This window comes from Protopterus annectens, chromosome 8.part0 (assembly GCF_019279795.1).
Source record: "Protopterus annectens isolate FY-2018-M chromosome 8.part0, PAN1.0, whole genome shotgun sequence".
Classification (NCBI taxonomy): domain Eukaryota; kingdom Metazoa; phylum Chordata; order Ceratodontiformes; family Protopteridae; genus Protopterus; species Protopterus annectens.
The window spans coordinates 698,434,236-698,453,052 of record NC_056741.1 but is presented as its reverse complement, the minus strand read 5'-3'; the positions used below and the strand labels follow the sequence as shown (position 1 = coordinate 698,453,052).

At 39.9% G+C, this 18,817-nt stretch overlaps 1 protein-coding gene across 1 annotated transcript in view; it reads right to left on the bottom strand.

Moving 5' to 3' along the window:
* Positions 1-18,817, bottom strand: part of TRIM46 (tripartite motif containing 46) — a 564,405-nt gene that overhangs the window by 110,762 nt on the left and 434,826 nt on the right. Inside the window, exon 8 of the mRNA XM_044080147.1 lies at positions 8,984-9,283. Coding sequence (XP_043936082.1) covers positions 8,984-9,283 — 300 coding nt within the window. The remainder of the gene's footprint in view (positions 1-8,983; positions 9,284-18,817) is intronic.

Below are 18,817 nucleotides of genomic sequence, written 5' to 3'. Positions count from 1 at the left end.
GGTTCCTTATCCTTTAATCACCATGTAGCAACCATAATCAGGAAATCCTTCTATATATGATAATCACCAAGGGCATTTTTTCTAAAACCAAAATAATTATTGATACCCTATATATTGATACCATTATAGAATATTATGTACCGTTTGGTATGTATTTCATGTGACATATCAAAAAGACTTGAAAGACTGCAGAAGTTCGTAAAACAAAAAAAAAATACCTTGGGTTTCAAAAATCTTAGCTATCAGGAAAGGCCAGAGTCTCCCTATAATCAGTGTCATATAGACTCTTGGGATATCATTATCTGAGGCCTTTTTTTTCTCAAGAACAAGAGATTGGAATCTACATCAGTGACTAAATAAATCTAAATAGAGAGATAGGTTTGATACTCTGTACTTCCCCACATTAGAATAGACTCCCTTTGCATGTCAAGCAATACGATTCCATGTTTGCCTTAAACCATTGCTTAGACAGCTGAATGTATACTGTAAAATACACTCCTTGACTAGGAGGCCTTACTCTCCTTGCTACAGCCTGAGGGTGATGACTGGCACAACACACATAGCCTCCGGTTTAATAGTCTTGAATTTTCTATGATTCCTATGATTTCTAAGAAAGAGGGTGGTGTGTCAGATGGAATCATGTGAACTCATGCATTATTTATTTATGCTTTTGTTTTGAATACGCATTTTTCTGCTTTACTTTTGCCATGTTGTTCTTATTAATGGTATCAGATGGGCTAGTTATTTCCTGTTGTTCATCAGTGTTTGTTTATTATAACGTGTGTGCTGTTCTTTCAGAGACTATTGACACTAGCTGGTTTGTACTGTTTTATGTGTTATTTAATGCTGTAGCCACTAGGTGTCAGCACATCACCATTTGAAGATCTATGTGCTTTAATTTATTTATTGATTTCATTTAATTTTGATCTCTAGTGGATTATAATGATAATTGTGCTTAATACCAAATACTAGAATGGTGCCAGGTATGTTAACTGCTTTTTATTAATATTCTTTCTTGTTAAAAAGAAGTATGGTAAGTTTTACTATCCAAACTGTTTGCAACATTTTAATTACTGTAGAACTCGTATGCTATACATTTATTTGCATTTTGCCAATGTGCTAACTACTGGTTCAGTTTGGTATTATAATAAATCAGACGTTTCTAATACAAAGTGTGGTATATGATATGCTGGTATGATAGCAGGCAGGATGGTTATTTTCTTTCTTATTATCTCACAAGCTACTGTGTGAAAACTGAATACCATCAGGATGATACTATTTTATGTTGTTTGATATGGATAGGTGACAACTGTATTAGCACTTTATTAAAACATCTCTAAAATGATGCTTTTTGGAGTTGTTTGCTAATTATGTCATTGATCATGTGATCTACCATCACTTATTTAAATGCCATTTATGGACTGTTTTGCACTACAACTGACAAAATAAAAGTGCAGGCAAAATCAGTCTTTTTTTTTTGTTTGTTTTTGCATGGATCTTCTGAAATTTGAAAATAAAATAATATGCATCGTTTTCAATGTTTAATTAATTTTATCTTCTAAATGTATAGGAATCTTCTAAATGTATATGACTCAGTTAACATGATTTAACTTAAAGACGGTTACTGTGTTGCAGCATTTAACATGCAAAGGAAGTGTATTCTATAGGTAATGAACCTATCCAGTCAATAAATCGTGTTTATGTTATGAAGTAAGATGAGAGTTTTGGAGTGAATTTTCCTAACAGTACCAGTGTTTTTGAAAATGGAGAAGATCTAGTAAAACAGAGTAGTTTACATCCCAGAAGGCAAGACAGATTAAAACATGGTCTTTCATATCCTAAAAGTCACCTAGCCCTTGGTGGTCGCCATGAGGGAACCTACATACCCTATTGCCAGTGTATCCTAACTCCATCCAGACCTGTGTGGTACACTGAAGGAGGCCCTTCAACAAATGGAAGCTCCTGGATTGATTTACACATCTCAAATTGGCATGCATTCCAAAGGCTTTAGAGGTACCTCGACCTCACAGACCTCACACCCCCACCATGACCCAGTTACAGTATGTAGGGTGTACCACCTATCAACATCTAGTAGAGGTGAACATGCCTACAGTTTATATGTGTACCTCCTACTGCAGTGCCCACCATGTATATTCAGCCACTAGCTGCATATCCATCCCCATCAATACACCTTCCTGCAATGGTTAGGGATGCTGTTGCTGTTTACTGACAGGATGACTGACTGACTGTTACGGCTGTGTGGATGCTTGTTGTGTTTTTTGATATGATGTTTGCAATACTGCTCCTATACCTGTGTAGACATAATGTTTAATGGCAGCACTGGCATGTCTGGGCTTGAACAAGGTATTATAATGGTCTCTCACTGTGCAATTTTCAGAAATGTTTTGACCAGAAACATTGTTCCCCTAATAATTTATCACAGAAAGCAGCATAAGGGTAGAGAAGTAATGGAATAAGAATTTCTGAAAAAAACATGAAATGAAACATAAGGCAACATACTGAAAAAGTAATCAGATGATAGTATACAGTAACGGAATGTAGTATAGAGCTGCACAATCCCTTTGGAGTCTAAGCAAATTAATAGTGTGTTCTAAATTTCAAATACTTGGCCTAATTTGTTCTCTGTCCTAGCATTCAGATCAGCCAGGTTCACTCAGTGAGAAGTTGAATGGTTTATAAACAGTTAGATAAATGCAGAATCCTGAGTTTCTGCAACATGTTTGTTCCCCCAGCACCCTCACAACACACACACATACAGACACAGACATAAACATACACACATGCACTCCTTGCATGTGCACACACATACACAACACACATTAGAGTGAAATAACTTCCTTCAAAAGTCCCTTCTTGAGTCCACCTCACGTAATCCACCTAGCTCCATGATGCTCCAGGATGGAACCCTGACTGAGTCCCAGGTGATATGAGTTTGATTAGCAATTCTGGCATTGGAGAAGCCAGAAAGGGAGGGGAAGGCATGAAGAAGGTGTGGCCCACTCACCCCTTCTGGGGGTGGGAGGGATTCATGTGCACTTAGGGACATAATGAGTGGTGTAATCTCCTTGTTAGAGACTGGAAAGACCACCACACATGCTGTGAGAGGAAGGAAGGTAAAGGACCACTTGTAGGGAACACCCCTTCCAAGATGTCTCTCCTGCCCCTAGCCAGATACACACAAGTTAGGGCTGGGGACAAAAAGTGTAAACTGCCACTAATGACTGTCTAGATAGTGGCCAATCCTGGTTGATACTCATTCTGGAGTTAAGAAAGAATGGCCAGATTGAATGGGAAGTGGCTGATGATCAACAGGCAGCAGGACCACAGTGCTGAAAAAAACTGACTCAAGGCAGATAGTACTCCTTGGTCTTCTCTAACAAAAAATGTGTTTAAAAAATAAATAAAAAATAAATACAAATAAAAACTCATATGGACCACTCAACACCAAAATCTGACCTCTTTGGAAATGGGTTGAACTGTTCAGTCTAACCCTAACTGAAAAGTCCCATTCTATGTTTTGATCCAAGCAGTAGCTTCAATATTAAAATGAATTACTCTCAGATTCACCAAATTTACAAAGACGGTTTAGAAGACATTATAGATTTTCTTAATTTGTTAGATTTTCTTAATTTAGACAGAAAGGCAGTAGATACATTATAATCATCTTTATCAAATATTAAAACATTCAGCAGGAAAGGAACCTTAGTATGGAGAAAATCGATATCTGTGCAGTAACAGAAACCTGGTTCAAGACTCCAGAGAGCACCCCAGCACTACCAGAATATAACTCATACCATTGTTTTTGGCCCCAGAACTCCGACCAAAATACTAAAGGCGGGGGAGTATCCATTTTCATCAAGGATACCCACACCTCCAGGTTAGTGGCACTGCACGAGGCATTGGAGACCATCCATGTGCAACTAACAGTGGGAAAAACTGCTTTTCAGTTTGTAGCCTGCTAAAGATCACCCACATTGTCCCATGACCCCCACTCGGCATTCCTGAGAACATTGGAAAATATGAAGGTCTCACCAAACACCATGATGTTGGGGGATTTCAACTACCCAAACATTGACTGGGAAAACTACTCAAGTCCAAACTCCTTTACCCAATGGTTCCTGGAGTTTATAAACTCAAATGCCATGGAACAACTGGTCACCACTCCCACAAGAGAGGACAACATATTGGACCTGGTCATCACCAACATGGGGAATCAATGTTCCACACCAGAGGTAAACCCCTCGTTGGTAAGATCAGACCATAAACTAATCACTATGGACATCCACATCCCAACCCCACCCCCAGCCAAGGAAACCACTGTGAAAAACATCTCAAAAGCAAACTTCACACTTCTCAAGACCGAGGTGGAGAACTTCAAAGCACCCGGGCTAATGGAAAATGCTACCCAAAATGCAGAATCCTTTATAAATGCATTCTATGAGTACATACAGGAATGCATGGATCATGCCATCCTAAGTAAAACCAAGACTCACTCCTCCAAAAACAGGAGACCAGTCTGGTGGACCCCGGTCATAAATAAACTTTACAACAGAAGGAGGAAACTATTACATGATAGGGCAAAATCCAAAAAAGGGAAGGCATCCCTGATCAGTATTAGCAAGAAACTTCGATCCCTCATAAAATCATCAAAGGCTAGCTTCGAAAGAAAAATTGCCAAAGATTCTAAAGATAATCACAAGGCTTTCTTTAGCTACATCAAGAATCTGGGTGGTAACTCCCAAATCTGCTCTGAGCTGGTGCAAAATGGCACAAAGTACACTGAACCCACTGACATTGCCAACATCCTGGCAGACAGGTTCAGTGCAAACTTTACCCCCCCTTACCCCCCGAAAGGACCTGTGTCTATCCCAGACATCACAAACACACAAGTGAAAGCAGCCTCTTCCAAAGTAAAAAAACACAGCATCCCGGGCTGTGTCTTACACAAACTCAAAAAAGAACTAAACCCTCACATAAATTCACTGTTCCAACTCAGCCTCACCACAGGTTATGTACCCAAAGAGTGGCATACAGCAACAGTAATCCCGCTCCACAAAGGGGGCACCAAAATGGATCCTGGGAACTATCGCCCTATAAGCCTGACTAGCCTGGTCTGCAAAGCTATAGAGCGCATCATCATTGATCTCATAAACAAAGACATTGGGAACCTCCAGACACTGGACCTACCCAATTTGGCTTTGTTAAAGGCAGATCTTGCCTCCTAAACCTAGTTGACTTCTTTGAAACAGTTACCAAACCATAGATGAGGGAAAGGCAGTCTACACAGCCTATTTGGACCTCGCAAAGGCCTTCGACACAATACCCCACTCTGGTATCATAAATAAGCTTACCAGCCTAAATATCAACCCTTTCGTCCCAAGATGGGTTGCAAACTGGCTCAGGTATAGAACTCACATGGTCAGAGTTGCGGGTGCCATGTCTGACTCTAAACCGGTTACAAGTGGTGTCCTACAGGGCTCTGTCCTTGGACCCCTCTTGTTTGGTATATACTTCTCTGAGGTACAGGCAAGCATGGGAGGACTGTGGCTGACCAAGTTCACAGATGATTGCAAACTGGGAGCCATAATCGACTCACTGACTGACACAAGCATCCTCCAGAAGGGTCTTACGGAGACAGATACCTGGTGTCAGAACCATGGCCTCAAGCTAAATGCCAAAAAATGTATAGTCATCCCCTTTGGGAAAAACAAAGTGCCCACAAACTACCACATAGGAGGTAATCCGCTAAGTATGGAAGAAGTAATTAGGGATCTGGGGACCCAAGTAGATAGTAACCTCTCCTTTGACAATCACATTGCCAAAGTGGTTAGAAAAACCTTCTATATAGCTCACCTAATCACAAAAGGGTTCACATCTAGATTAAGAGAGGTCATTGTGCCCCTCCACTCATCACTCATCAGGCTCATAATTGAGTACAATGCCCCATTTGGGATGTACATTACCTGACACCTGCAACAGCTGGAGAGACCTCAAAAGTACCTCACCAAGAGGATCATGGGCTTCAAACAGATGCCCTATGCAACTCGACTAAAGAAACTCCAGCTCTACTCAGTTGCTTACCGCCTACTCAGAGGCGATCTCTGCCTGACGTACAAGGTCATGTCTATCCCGGAACTAATGGACATGCTCCACCTCAAGAAAACCAAATCCATTAGAGCTACATGCTCCAGGGATTTAAACCTCAGCACAGCTATAAATAGGACATGCTGGAGGGATAGATTCATATCCCAGAGGCTTCCCTCACTCTGGAATAGAGTCCCGGTCCATGTTAGACAGAGCCCCACACTGACCCTCTTCAAGAGAAATCTTGATGAGTGGATGGGAAATCGTAATTTCACTCCTGGGATCACTTCTATGGCCCTGATGGACAGAGGCTCAGGTATCTAGTCTAAAAGGGAGGCAAAAGCCAACACATTCTGGCTAGGCTTATAAATGCTCTAGGGCAGATAGCCTAGTACCTACCTATGAACCTAAAGGACTCCTAGGTACTAATCAAAAGCAAAGTGACTGAATGGAAAGCCAATTGAAAAACAATATATATGAAAAGTCAGTTCAGTCAGAGCTGACAATCCGTGAATATTCATTGAAAGCAAGGTGTTCCCTCCCTCCCATTGCATGGAGCTGTTCCCCATGTGTACCCCTTAATATTATTAACTGGTTGGTTTTCATTTGGTTGTGGGCATAAGTTTGGGTCAAAGAATGCAAGTAAATGGTGAGACTGCACGGCCTTGATGGTGGGCTATGCACTTTCCCTAAGAATGTGCAATTTCAGAGTTAGGATGTATAAGTAATGGGGTGGGGTGAAGCCCATCACACTGGGGTGTAGTGAGGCTTACCCCCCTGCAAAAAAATGCATTTGTTTTAATTTTTAACAAGTCACAGCTTCCTGCCTACTGGCTTTGTTTGATACAAAATTAAACTTGACATCCTGCCCTATGTTCTTTGAGGTCTAGAACCAATCCTAATTAACTACATTTTGAAGCTAAGGAGAGATCTCCATTTCTGTTGATCTCCTTGACAATGTACAGGGTTTACAGGGTAGAGGGTTTTATTCCTTCTTTCTCCATTTGCCTATTACACTAAGCATGTCACTTAACCAGACAGTGCTCCTCAGACGCTTCTGAAAAGGGACACCTGTTTCCAGTGGACTTACCTAATTAACAAATTAATAAAAAATGATGTCATTTAATTGAATGAATACCACAATTCACATAAGATGCTACTGGTCATTTTAACTAGTCCTGGATAGATTCAGTTAACACACCTGGTCAACAATCATTTCTGAGCTCCTTAAAGGCTGTTTTCATTTTATCTGAAGCAAACACATTTAGAGCTCGAAGCATCTGCACTGTTAGTCCCACGATGTCCTAAATTCTCAAGCCATAAAACCAGTGCTGTCAACAATCACCATTATCAAAACAACTGGGATGAAGAGCACAGTGGAAACATTAAAAACTCTGCTCAAATTTTAACCTCTCCCCCCACTTTTAAGCATTATTTGCAAAAAAAATATTTTAATTTGCAAAAAGTAAGCAAGTGAAAAATGTTGAGAAAAAAAAAGAGCTTTGAAGATCATTATATCAGCAAAATGTAGATTAGCATTTAGATCCAAACATTCTTTATAAGAATTCTAAGAGGCAGGGGGACTTAACTTTGGGAGAACAAAAAAAAAAAAACAGAAAAGTTAACACTTTAAGAAACTACACAGGCCAGTCTGAAAATGCTAACCTTTCTCCACAGAATGACAACAACAAGCCTAGATGAACACAACAGAAAAACGTTATTGGGAGAAAAGCAGAACAGTGAGGTAATCTAGCTGAGTCTAAACCCATAGCAGCAGTATAGTTTCACAAACCAAAATGTTCTTCTAGAGACTTAAATGCGAATCCCTGCTTAGCAACACTCGAGCTGTTAAGTTATAACTGAGGAGGCCCTGAATCACAGCAGAACCTATGACAATGGTTTAGTCACAGGCAAGGTCAAAGGCAGTAACCGGTCTTATTCCAGAACTTCCTTGCTGCCATCCTGTAAGACAACTACTGATCACTGTCAGGAGAGCACGACAATTAGTGCTGCTTGACTTAGCACAGGACTCGCAACTGCAGTGCCAGCTTCTTGGTCCTGCTTCATTTGTCATCATGCTGAACCAGCAAATGGTGCTATGCCTGCAGATTGTAACAATTTTGTAATTAATATTTGCTGTCTGTGTTTAGTTCGAAAGCTACTGTCCACTGAAATATAACGGTAACAATGTAGCTCATTTCCATATACTGCTTTGCTGTGTTTTACAGACTAAGTGTTCACATTACTGATATTCTACAGTGAGTATGTGAACAAATGCAAACACAGCACCCTGGTTCAGCAGTCTCAGTATCCCACTTCCTGCCTTGGTACATAACCCATCTACTTCAGTGAGCATTTATACAACTTTCCTGCCTGAGAGGGTGGAAAAAGGTGACACTGTGGTTAATGCTGCCACTCAGCTACAAGGTCTGGGCTTGCATGTTCTCCATGTGCATAAGGATTCCTCTGGGCATACTACTTAGTTTAATGGGCGAAACTGTCCCTAGATTTCTACTACAGAGTTTTTCAACACACAGTTGCCCTACTATAAGCACATTTTGATTGGTGTTTTTCAATCTTCCTTTGCAAGTCAAATGCTTCTCTTCTGCTACCCAGCACAGGTATCATGACAGTGATATAGCACACGATTTCATCAAGAGTAAGGTACTTTGTGGCTATAATATACCAACACATCTTGGTCCCAGTTCCATCTTAGCATACATTTTGTCCCTTGAAGTTGAAATCATGGTATGCTACTTGCAACCATAGGTGTGATGTATCTTTTACAAACAGTTTAAACATTACACAAGGATGACAGTTCATCCAAAATACCTATAATGTATATTTCGTCTGGTAGAATGATTTAGCAGCCCCTTACCTGGTGCTGGAGGTGTGTGCAGGTAAATGTCTTCGCTGTACTCCCCAAAGCCTGCCTTATTGCATCCTTTAACCCGCAGGACATAGACACTGTCTGTTTCTAGTCTCTCCACTACTGCACTTGTCCCCTTCACCTCCTCTATTCGCTGCCACAGTTTTAGTGTTTTGGCTTTGTGGTCAGTTTTGCGATATTCCACTGTGTAGTGCCAAGCTGGGGCAGAATCTTGTGGTAACCTCCAGCACAGGAAGATCTGATCATAAGCATAAGTCCTCTGAGTGTCAATGACAGGCGCATCAGGAACTAAAGGACAGAGAGAAAAAGGAGCAAAGACATTGCATCATCACCTGCTGCCGCTGTTATGCACTTCATTCTTCATAATTCGATTAGCTTACATTAAAATGAACAGCTTCTGCCTAGTGTGCTTGCCCAGTTAACAAATAAATACAACATGTACACAAACACACAAAAGAATGTCTGACTCACTTGCTGCTTGGTATCATTAGCTGATTTCCCAGCGAATATGGATATTTTGCGCAACTTAGAACCTTGAAAGATAACAACTGTATTTATTTATTGTAATGCTTATTAACAGGAGTAATGGACTTATCCATCAAGGATCCATTGTAACCACTGTCTACGACAATAACAAAAGTACAACATTGCCAGATAATACAATACATAAAAATGCATATGGTGATCCTTCCAACCCGACAGTGTCACAACCTAAAGTACATTTGTTTAGTTGGTGGATATAAAGGGTTATTTACCCTACTCATGCACTTTTGAGTAGAATTTGGTAAATTATTTTATGTCAAGTCTTTCTTCATTAAACTGTTGAGTTCCATAAAAATTCTTCTGGCCTCATCATGGGAAGAGAAATTCCACAACATAGTTTGGTGGAGTGAAGAAGCCTAAGCAAGTAGCTCATCAGTTTTCTGTAGGCTACAACCAATAAACTGCTGCTCATTAAAGAAAAAAAAAACAAATATAAACAAAAAGTAAAGACCGCTATGAAATACTGCCTTCCAAAAGCCTGGGATAATGTAAATTAAGTGACTATGCAACATTCCTTTTGTTGTGATGCATTTAGCACTAGTGAAAGATTATGACTGAAAACAATCTGTAGCTATCTCTTAATGATAATACAGGTGTAATGTGAACAGTCAGTGCATATCTCCATGCTTAACATTATACTGCAAGTAGAACTGATTAAAAGTAGAAGTCAAATTTGCAAGAGTTAGAAACCTAGTATTATGTTATATGGCTAGTATGCTGGGGCAAAGCCTAAGCACACTGCCCCACTCTGAACAGGATCCACAACATTGCAGAGAGAATCACTATCTTGTTTCACACAAGTTGATGCAATGATGTCAGATACTACACAGGTGAATGTGATATTACTAAAGCTTCAGACACTTCTAAGATATTAGGTGGTGTGGTGCATTCTTATACAAATAGGGGTGTGGTTGTGTATGCTACATGACCAGGGGTGAAATCTGGCCTAATGCAACAGGTGAAACTGCCGTGTGTAATAAAGCGGATGTATATGCAGACATAATGGAGAAAGAAATCAAGGAGTAAACATTTTCAGTACAGGTGAATAATGCATTGTTAGATGGACTGATGACATGAGTGATACAGGTAAATCTGATATATTCAGTAGGATAAGCTGATGAGGTGCCTTCTGTGGCATGTTAACTACTTTATTTTGTTTATTTAATTTTGATAGCCAGGTGGGTCGACTGGTTCAGGGAAATTTCTGGTTATGACCTGAATATAAGGGCAATAAAACACCAGCATTAGAAAAAGAAAGAATGTAACTGAAAAATATCCAGACTGTTACAGAACCATTGCATAAAATAATTCTAAGAGTTATAATATATTTTAGAGAATGGCGCGACCTGTACATCGGCACCTTGGTTTGAGAACAAACATTCTCCTGCAGGATGTTAACGTACAGGTTAATGCCTACTGAAAAATGTTTATACCGTTTCACAGTTGCATATTAAGCTGCCTTGGAGCTTAGACTGAAAGAAAGCTAATGGCCGCCAATAATTTATACTTGCTAAGCAGCATTTTTGCTGTTTAGCAAGTTCATAGGTTCAGAGATGTGTACTAGGCTAATGGCCATGGAGCCTTTACAAGCCTAGCCCCCCAAAAAATTGCACAGGCAGCGTGCCACCCGATGTTAGTTCAAAGTGCCCATATCCAGTAGGGCAACTGGAATGATCCCTGCAGTGAACTTTATGTTACCCATCCACTCGTCAAGATTTCACTTGAAGAGGGCCAGAGAGGTGCTCTGCTTGACATGAATGGGAAGTTTATTCCAGAGTATGGGCAGTCTTTTGGAGATGAACCTGTTCCTCCAGCATGTTCTGTTAATTGTGGTAATAAGGTTGTGATCTCTGGAGCGTGTGGAGTGAGGGGATTAGGATTTCTTTAGGTACGGCATTTCAAGTAGGGTTGGGTTGGACATGGCTTTGTAAGTCAAGCAGAGATTACCTCTAAGTAGATGATAAGAGACTGAGAACAGCTGAAGTTTCTTGAGTCTGTCCATGTAGGACGTGTTTAAGGCCTAGGATCCTTGTTGTGAGGTACTTTTGTGGTCTCTCTAGCTGTTGTACGTGTCTGGTCAAGTACATGCCAAACATGGTGCTACTTTGGATGACTGGTCTAATGAGGGATGAGTAGAAAGGGATGATGACCTCTTTTTTCCTGGATGCGAAACATTTGGTTCTATGATGTGCCACATAGAAGGGCTTTCTGACCACAGTGGCAATGTGGTAGTCGAAGGTGAGGTGACTGTCGACCTGGATGCCCAGATCTCTTATGGCCCCTTCAGTGTTCTGTGGGCTCCCATCAATGTGGTAATTTGTGGGAAATTATTTTTTTCCAAAGGGGATGATAACACATTTTTTGGCATTAAGCTTCAAGCCATGGTTCCGACACCAGTCATTGGTCTCAGAGAGGCCCTTTTGTTGGATGTCTGCATCACCTGGGGAGTTGATAATGATTCCTAGATTGCAGTTAACAGCAAACGTGGTCATCTAGAGTCCGTCTGTGTTGGCCTGGACTTCTGAGAAGTAGATGCCAAACAGGACAGGCCCCAGGACCGAGCCCTGTGGGACTGCACTCATGACTGACTGACAGTTTGACTTGGAATCCACAACATTCACTCTGTGGGTCCTGTCTGTAAGCCAATTTGCAACCCACCTAGTGATATTAGGAGTGATGCCTAGTTTGGTGAGTTTATCAATGATACCTGAGTGGGGAATAGTGACAAAGGCCTTGGCCAGGTCGAGGTAGGCTGCATGCACTGCCTTATGCTCATCCACAGCCTTGGTGACTGCCTCGAAGAAGTCAACCAGGTTCACCAGGCAGGATCTCCCCTTGACAAAGCCAAACTGTGTGGGGTCAAGAGTTTGGAGACTGCCTATATCTAAGTGTAAAATAAAAAAAGAAAATAAAAAAAAAAAAATAGAAAAGTGTGCATGTGTGTTTATGTATGCATACATGAAAGTGAGAGTGAGAGCAATTAAGCCATTATTTTACACTCCTTAAGCAATGCCTTTACTGTTTAGCGAGTGTAAAATTAAAAAATGTAAACATGAAAGAAAAGTGTGCATGTGTGTGTGTATTTGTGTTTATGTTTCTTTCTGCATGTGTGAGTATATACATGAATGCGTGCATGAACATGGAAGTGTTTGTGTGTGTGTGTGTGTGTGTGTGTGTGTGTGTGTGTGTGTGTGTGTGTGTGAGAGACAGAGCATGAGACTGATTGGCCAGTGGCAGCAGCAGTTAATCTGGATAAAACATAAAATAAAGGGGGAACAACGGCTCAAAAAATAGGAACAGATTTTAAATATTGCTCTAATAAAATTACAAAATTGTTTGAATAACAGGATTTGTGAGGGCATGCATTTTCTAAAGGAAAGTCTGAAACTGAAATGTATGTCATTATTTACTGACCAATGATTGGCAATAAATGACAAATTTTAGGAGTAAGGGATCAAAGAAATGAAATATATGCATATTTTTGAAAAGGTTTACTATCGTTTATTCGAACGGAAAAAACATTTTCCATTCAAATAAACGAATGGTAATATCAAAAGTAAAAAAAAAATAACTTTCACAATGTCAAACCAAATGCTCAACGCATTTGACTCCACATTGTTGTCGAAACCACCACATGATAGCCATATAGAAGCTGATGTAAATCAAACTCCTATACAGCTATCACGTTTTTACAGTGGGGGAAGCCCCCTGCACACCCACACCACCCCTAATTATATATTCTAACTCAGAGATTGCACTACAGTGGGGATGTGGATGAATTTCCACTCCCCACTGTACCGAGATTTCCATGCAGATAGTCGATTTCCACTTATGCGAATGCAGTAGTGCATTTGCATAAGTGGAGTCGACTATCTGGTGCAAAACTGCTTGTGCATTCGACATTCTGTTTTTCAGCACATTGCAGCTGATAGAATGTCATTCGCACAAATAACAGTAAACATTTTGAAAAGGTTATATTTTGGATGTGAAATGCTTTCTTTAGCACCATTTACGTATACGACAGCAAGTTTGAAACATTAGGCAGAGGAACTATTTTACACCAAAAATATATAAAAAATAATATAGTAATAAAAAATAAGTAAAACACAACAATATTACAGACAGCCCATTCTCTAACTGCAATAATGCCCTCCAGGGTGTGTATTACTGTGTACATAACACCCTTCTAGGGGTGTAGAAGTCCTCCTGTGTCATTGGGCCTCATAATACCCCTGAGTGGGTGTTATGTGCTCAGTAACACACACCCTGTAGGGCATTATTGCTTACATATCAAGTTTATAACATAAGTCAGTATTGCACACAACCTGTAGACAACCTGAAGACATTTATGAGGAGTAACAACATGTAGCAATGAATTGAGAAGTTGCAATAATTTCACATGATACATTATAACAGTACATCTGCCTGTAAGATACATCACGACTTGACAAGCAGTAAAATATCTCTATACATAAACCTGTCTACTACTTGATTGTGAACTTAAATACAAAATAAGAAAAGAATACATGTCACAGTTCTCTAACTCTGTGAAAAACAGTAGGGAATTTATAATTTTCATATGTTTTAAATGTATATTCATAGGTTCATAGGTGTTTACTAGGCTAATGAACACAAGGGCCCTTTTAAGCCTAGACATGCATCCCAAATCTCTGACAAGTTCTGGTACCCTTCATAAGTGTAAACAGGGGCTTGGAGGATGAAACATTTACAATGGGGTGGAAAATGGTGTAGACAATCTTCTAATATAACTATACAGAACCAGATAATGGTCAAATGGGTCTCTAGGCAGGGTAATGGTCTAGGATCCCCCCACCCAAAAGCAGCCATTCCAGTGTCCCATTACCTGGCTGTCTTTCTCCAGTTACGATAAACTCTGTTGAAGCCTGTCAGTGAGCATACTTTTTTCTTCTCTACTCTTACAATAATTACAGAAACTTGATTTAAAACATTTCGAATTTTATAGCATACATACTGATAGTCATATCCTAAACAAAACAGTCTCACATTAAAAACAGACATAGTATAGGTTCATAGGTAGGTACTAGACTATCGGCCCAAGGGCCTAAGTAAGCCTAGCCAACCAAGGTTCCCTGGCTTATGCCACCCAAGAAAGTTATTTTCCTGTACCACTGTTGAGCAGAGCCACCAAAGTGATTTCCGGGATATGCAGGCTCCTGGGTTCGAGCCTTGCAGGGGATGTTTAATAAATAGGATGTGCTGGAGGGACAGACCCCTGTCCCAGAGACTCACCATGCTCCGGTACAGGATTCCAACCTACACCAGGCAAAGCCCCTCACCAACACTCCCCAAGAGAAACCTTAACGAGTGGATGGGAAACAGAACATTTACCCTGGGTATCACTGCAGTGGATCTGCTGGGCAGAGGCATGGAGAACTAATGGCTCTGCTGGACAGAGGCACAGGGAACTAATCTAAGGGGACGGCGAAAGCCAACACATTCTGGCTAGGTTATAAAGGCCTTTGGGCAGATAGCCTAGTACTTACCTATATTTCCTATTTCCCATCTACTCAAAGAGTGCTAATGAGGAACTATGAGCAACAATAAACTCCTCTTCCCCTGAAACTCACATTCATTGAAAAAAAGCATTGAAATTCACATTCACTGAAAATGGATGTGGCCAGTGGTGGATTATGTATACATTTACATCCACCCACGTCTACCAAATCCAGCAATTATTGCCACATTGTTGACAGCATCCTTCTCAGATGTCTTGTATATATATAAAAATGAATAAAAATAATAATAACCAAAGTCTCATTTCAAATTTGTCATAAGGTACTTTCATTCACAGAGAGCCCTTCCTCCTCTCCAGAGGATACAGCCACTTTGACTGCGTACACCCCTTATTGTTAAGAAGAAATACATTACATGTACTTTATTGGCAGTGTTGGATGAATTACATGAAATTGTATAAAGTTCACTAGCATTACACCATAAGATGCAGCCTGGCGTAGCACAGTTTAAATATTAAGAGTATTTATGACAGTTTAATTGATATTAACCATCTGATAATATATGCTGTCAATATGTACAATCTCTACAGAAGTAAAAGTCAACTGAATAATTTTACATTAACTGGAACTACTACTAATCCAGAGGATTTCCTCTGGCAAACAGCTTTGCATTTCAGTGGGTTATCTACAAAAGCAGCACCTGTTTGCCCTTGAAGAAGTACCATATTGATAATATGCCCCTAAGAGTTGACCCAGTTGTTCAGGATTTCGTAACTCATGTAAACAGTGACCTAACTTTTGACAAACGTGTGTCTGTTGTTGTAGGAACGTCCTTCTATATTGCTCTGCTTGTAAACAAAGGGATTGTGTCTAGATCTAGGGATGTCATTGCCCACCTTTACTCAGCCCTTGTTAGGTTAGTCACTGACTATAGTACACCCCTTGACATGTATGTCTCCAGACATATGCAACAACTGGAACAACCACAGAGATACCTTACTAAAAGGATACAAGGACTAAACAACATGTCCTACATGGACCAACTCAAAGCTCTATCCCTGTACTCAGTATCTTATTGTGTCTGGCATACAAGGCATCATCTGATCCATTAATGCTGTATTTTCTGCACATCAGCAAGTCAAATGGCCTCAGAAATACTTGGTCTAAGGATCTAAACCTCTGCTACATCAGCAAAATGATGTGGAGGGACAGGTATATTTTGCAGAGGGTACCGCTACTGTGGAACACACTCCTCTTCCACATAGAGCAAAGTTCATCCCTGTCCATTTTCAAGCATAACTTAAATCTACGGATGGGAAAAAGAAAATTTACCCCAGGACTGCCCCCTGTACTACATACAAATAGACAGATACAGCTCTAAATGCTCTATCCCATGAATGGGCCCACTCGTATTATCTATGGTAAGATCCCAGTTATTTTCATTAGGAGTAATATATAATTATCGACCATGGGATGGGTAAGGCCAGTACATAACCAAATGAGGATAGTTTATTTTGAGCACAAAAAGGGTTAAAATGTCCCCCAAGAGCCACTAGCCTATTACTAACCTATCAGCCTATAAGAATAAATTGCGTATGATATTGTCACTTTTCCTGAACTAGATCAGCCATGCAGTGGAGAATGGCTGACAAACAATGACAACAGGTTCATAGTTATTAAGCATGCAGTCTTTCAGACCATAAAGGAGCCTAGACCAAATTCCCAACTGACAGAAAGCATTGTCTGGTTAAGTGACTTGCTCAATGAAGGTGGAAAGATTCAAACCCTGCACCCTTACCGCAAGAAGGAACTCATTAGTAAGTTAGAGCTTTAGTCCTATTTCCTAACTGCCCTTGTACAAGTTTTTAATCAAGTGCTGAAATTGTTTACAATCCAGTCTTGTAGAGAAGATCATGTCACAGTAATGTGCAACAAAGACTACATAATGGATGATGAAGATCAAACTGTTCTGATCATCACTTCAAATAATAGCAGACTATATGACCTGACAAATGTCAACCTCTTTGTAGTTTCTGGAAGCTGTAAAGAAGGTTTTGCAAAAATATATTTCTAAAATGCAAAATGCTTAGACTACTAAACTGAATCATGTTTTGACTATATTACACAATCCGGGCTTATTAACAAATTAATTCATTCTTTAGTGCAATGAATAAAGCTAAATAATTAAAGAAAATATAAATTCTGCAACAACTTTTATATAAAAACCCACAAGTCATACAAAAATTACAAATCTTACTACATAAAAGATACCATTGGAGGGATACTTGCTTGCAGGACACATACATCTCATTTTTGACTTTCCCACATATTCGCTGTCATCAAGAATAGCTATCCCAACTGGCATCACTCAGTACAGGTATGACCTACTTGAAGAATGGCTAATAATGCTGTATTATTGCAGCATACACTTCCAGAGTCAACAAAGGCAGATAGTGGACAATTGAAGTCATATGCAGGGTAAGAAATGAAGCATGAGCCAGACACTCAATATCCTATTACTTGTCTGTCTTCCCCCATAAACACTATTCAAATCTATCAGTATATATACTGTTTTCTTTTTTAGTTTTACAATTATCACAGAGATTTGGATTTCATTTAAAGCTTATTTCAAGTTTTATAGAAAAAATACTGACAGCAAATGCTCTCCCATTGAAAACAGACTGCATGAGAAACTGTAAACTGCTCTTCCCTTGAAACTCACATTTAGTGAAAATGTGTCTGGAGACCTAATAAACTAGGGGAGATGTGCTGCGATATTTTTATTTATTTAAATAAATAAAATAAGTAAAATAAATAAATTAATTTAATGAAAATGTATCTGGAGACCTACTAAACTACAAGAGATGTGCTGAGATTCATACTCAAATAGCATACAGTGAAGTATTAATTAACATCTATGTGAAGGGTGTAAGAATTCAAAAAATATGTGTAAGTGCACTTGCTAACAACTTGGGAGAGCCAACTGGACACGTGCCCTTTTTCAGAAGCATCCCAGGCACACCATCTGGTAAAGCAACTTGGCAGAATCACATCAAAGGTAAATGAAGACTGAGGGACTCAAACCATGTACTACAGGAAGCAGCTCTTTAACAGCTCATAGCCTTATTTATCTGCACTACATGTCAGACAAACTGTTGTTACCCAAACATGCTGCATTTCATACTTGTGTGCTGCAAAAAACACACTAAATAAAAATGTAGTCATAGTTAAAATAATAACATTAAAGTCATAAACCTCACGCTGCGATATTTATTCACAGCTAAACAAACTGTCAACATTCAACAGGGAAAGCAAGGGTCACATTCAAAAGGACAAAGCTAAAGTGTTCATTCTCCTGGTTAGCACAATCACTTTATTTCCTTTACATCACAAGTACTCTGCTTCATGTATAGTTACTAGGCTTGCAGTCCAGCGCACCACTGTGGAGCCTAGCCCAAATTTTTTCCAGTTGCTCCAAGGCACTCTCTAGTCACCTCACTTGCTCAAGGACAGCACAGTACATAAATGAAACAAAATCATTGAGGAAAGCCTGGCAGTTGATGTGGAGGATTAAGACTTTTGCCTCCCAATGTAAGGTACAAGGACCGATTCTGAGCAAGTCACTTAACTATTCAGTGTCCACAAATGGGGCAATTATACATGTAAGCACGTACAAACACACACACACACACACACACACACACACACACACACACACACACACACACACACACACACACACACATATGGGCCTTTGTTGTAATGCTACAAAATAGTTCTACTA